The 3,318-nt window shown below is 29.9% G+C and overlaps 1 protein-coding gene across 1 annotated transcript; it reads left to right on the plus strand.

Annotated features, from left to right (window-relative positions):
• The first annotated feature begins 616 nt into the window (after positions 1 to 616).
• On the plus strand, positions 617 to 1,693 carry LOC145040710 (uncharacterized). The gene is made up of 2 exons (XM_078988617.1): positions 617 to 794; positions 870 to 1,693. Exons 1-2 carry the CDS (start codon positions 617 to 619, stop codon positions 1,691 to 1,693), a joined length of 1,002 nt encoding a protein of 333 aa, XP_078844743.1.
• The last annotated feature ends 1,625 nt before the right edge of the window (positions 1,694 to 3,318 follow it).

Below are 3,318 nucleotides of genomic sequence, written 5' to 3' on the forward strand. Positions count from 1 at the left end.
GACTATGCTCAATCGGGTCAAATACTTGCTTAATATAGTAGCAGCCTTATACACTATTACAACATAAACATGCATCATATACATCACCAACAATTTAAAAAGAGATTTTAAACCTTATCTCTAATAGGGTGAGATGGACGATTTGTGATGAGATTGATGGTGGGAAATTTTGTTTACTGTTGATGAAGCACGTGACGATTCTAACAGAGAACAAATGTCTATTGTTTTGAGATTCGTAAATAAAGATGGCGTTATTGTGGAACGTTTCTTTGGACTTGTTCATGTTCCAGATACTACATCACAAACTCTAAGGAATAGAATATATTTCCTATTGACACATAACAATCTTGATTTTAAGTCGATTTGTGGTCAAGGGTATGATGGTGCAAGCAATATGCGAGGTCATTTCAAAGGGTTGCAAACATTGATTTCTAAGGATTGTCCATCTACGTATTATGTTCATTACTTTGCTCATCAATTTCAATTAGCATTAATGGCCACTTCACAAGGAGTTATTGAGTTGTAAAAGTTTTTTACTAAGTTATCTTTTGTTATCAATGTCGTTGATGCTTCTTCCAAGTGTTCTGACCAACTAAGAGGTGCATATGCAGAGTAAATGACATATTTTAAATCTATTGGTGAGTTGGAGACTGGTAAAGGCCTCAATCAGATTGGTACATTACAACGGGTTGGAGATACCAGATGGGGTTCTTACTTGAAATCAGTTTCAAGCTTAATCAAAATGTTTAGTCCAATTTGTGCGGTATTACTTAAAATTATTGAGGATGACACTGGTTCGATCAGAGGAGATGTAGATTCAGCATATGAGAGTATTACAACATTTTAATTCATTTTTGTTCTGCATCTAGAGAAAGAAATAACGGAGATCACATATTTACTTTGCCAAGCTTTACAAAAACAATCTCAAGATATATTGAATGCATTGAGGCTAGTTGCATCCACCAAAATGTTATTGAAAAAAATGAAAGATGAAAGATGGGATAGTTTTCTATCTCATGTTAAGTCATTTTGTTTGGAACACAACATCGATATCCCTGATTTGTCTTCTTCTTACTTTAGTAGAGGCACTCGAGCTCGTAATGAGCGGAGCGGTCATACACTTGAACATCATTATCGAGTGGATATTTTCATTGAAGTAATTAACTGTCAGTTAATTGAATTAGATCATCGGTTCAATGATAGCTTGATGGAATTACTCCATCTTTCATCAACTTTAGATCCTAAAAATTCTGATGAGCCTTTTCGAAGTGGTGATATATTTCAATTAGTAGAAAAGTTGTATCTTGAAGATTTCAATGAAACTGAGAAAAATCTTTTGAAGATGCAACTCCAACATTACGAGGCGGATGTCATTCAATGTGATGATTATAAACAATTGATATCTATTTTAAAATTATGTCAATGGTTGATAATGACTAGAAGAACAACCAATTTTTATTTGATTTATCGAGTAGTTAGTCTTATACTCACTCTTTCAGTTTCCACTGCTACAATAGAGAGATCATTTTCAGCAACGAGTCTTGTTAAAACAAGGCTACAAAATAAAATGGAAGATGAGTTTTTAAACGACTCGTTGGTTTTGTACTTCGAAAGGGAGCTTGCAGAAAAGATTACTTTAGAGACGATTGTGCAAGAATTTAAAGACGTAAAAGATCGACAAATTCCACTTTAATGAGCGATGCTAGAATACTTTATATTAATTTTTTGTTTGATTATTTATATTTTATGACATTGAATCGAATAATTTTTTTTTTGTTTATTTACAAGTGTTACTTTCGGCCCCCACTACAACTTTTCGTGTTCCGCCCGTGGCTACAACTCAGCAAAACCTAGTGGTGATCTTTGTTTTGATTTATTGTAAAAAACATCTTTTTATAAAAATACAAATTAGACTCTCATAAATAAGTTATTCACCAAACCTTTTTTAATATTATAAAAAAACATCTTTTAGACTCAATAGCAAAGAAAAGATAGAGTTTTAGTATACTATGTAAATAGATTACATCGATAAATCTTATTGGAAAATGTTTGGGATTGATTAATTAGCGGATTCTTTTTGGTTGACTTGCGTTGTCTGGGCATGTCGAGAAGTATAGTAAGAACCTTGCACAATCTTATTCTTTCGTTTAACTGATTTGAATCTTTTTATTGAGTTTACTTTCTCAAGGATAAATAGGTACACCCTACACTCTTGAAAATAGGGTTGAGAACATTGTGAGTATCAAGGTTTTCTCAGCAATAAAAGCATATATTAGTATAAAAATTGCAATATAAACCATTTTTAACCACATAATAATAACTAAACAAAGATATGTGAAGGATTATCTTTATAATTTAAATTGCAATATATAACATAAAAATCGTATGGAATTTTCATTATCTTCCATGTCATGCCTCACAAACCTGTTTCCGAAATGGAATTACTCATTCTATTATCTTGCTTTTACGATTACATATCCATTTCATTTCTTAGTAGTTCCATTCTTTGCAACCTCACATATCTAAAAAAAAGTAATTCAGAAATTCATCACAAAATAGAAAATGTTTGATAAACTCATGTAAGGGGAGAAGAAAGATAAGACTAAATGAGTGTATAGTGTTAATATAATTATGATGTTCTTTCGTCTCTATTTGCATGTTTCTAACTTGTTTGTAGTATTATCTATAAAATATTGTTGTTATATTTGAAATTTCATTTGACCTTTTTATCTTTTTTTGTATGTTTTAATCGTTCAGGTGTTTTAGAGTATTCGAGGGATTGTTTCTACTTGGGAGTGGGGTGAAGTCAACATCCCTAAAACTGAAGGGTAGTTGTATTTAGAGCCACTTGAATAATGAAGATTTTTGTTGGTATTAATTCAATAGTCATATGTACCCTAGAAGAGATATCATAACTATACTTTATTTTTTATATATATTTTTTGTATTTTTTTAATGTTATACATATAGGAGAATGTAGTTTTTTCTTTGTGAAATGTCTAATAGTTATTTTGACAGTAGCATTTTTGTTTTAAAATAATAAAGTTTGAATGATCGGTTTTAAATAACCATTCTGTAAAATCGTTTAAAAACCAATATTATTCCTCTTTGTATGCTAAATTTAGTATTACATTAATAATACAAAAGTTACACCATAATCTTTTTGTTTTATTAGTTGTCTTAATTCTAAAATTTATATAATTATTATGTAAATCTGATTACTTATTTAGTTTATTTTAAAATAATTTACATTATCATCGTACTTATTTATTTGTGGAATAAAAGTAGAATGATAACAATATATTAATTTATTATTAT

Source organism: Lactuca saligna, chromosome 4 (genome assembly GCF_052625555.1).
Source record: "Lactuca saligna cultivar CGN05327 chromosome 4, ASM5262555v1, whole genome shotgun sequence".
Classification (NCBI taxonomy): Eukaryota; Viridiplantae; Streptophyta; class Magnoliopsida; order Asterales; family Asteraceae; genus Lactuca; species Lactuca saligna.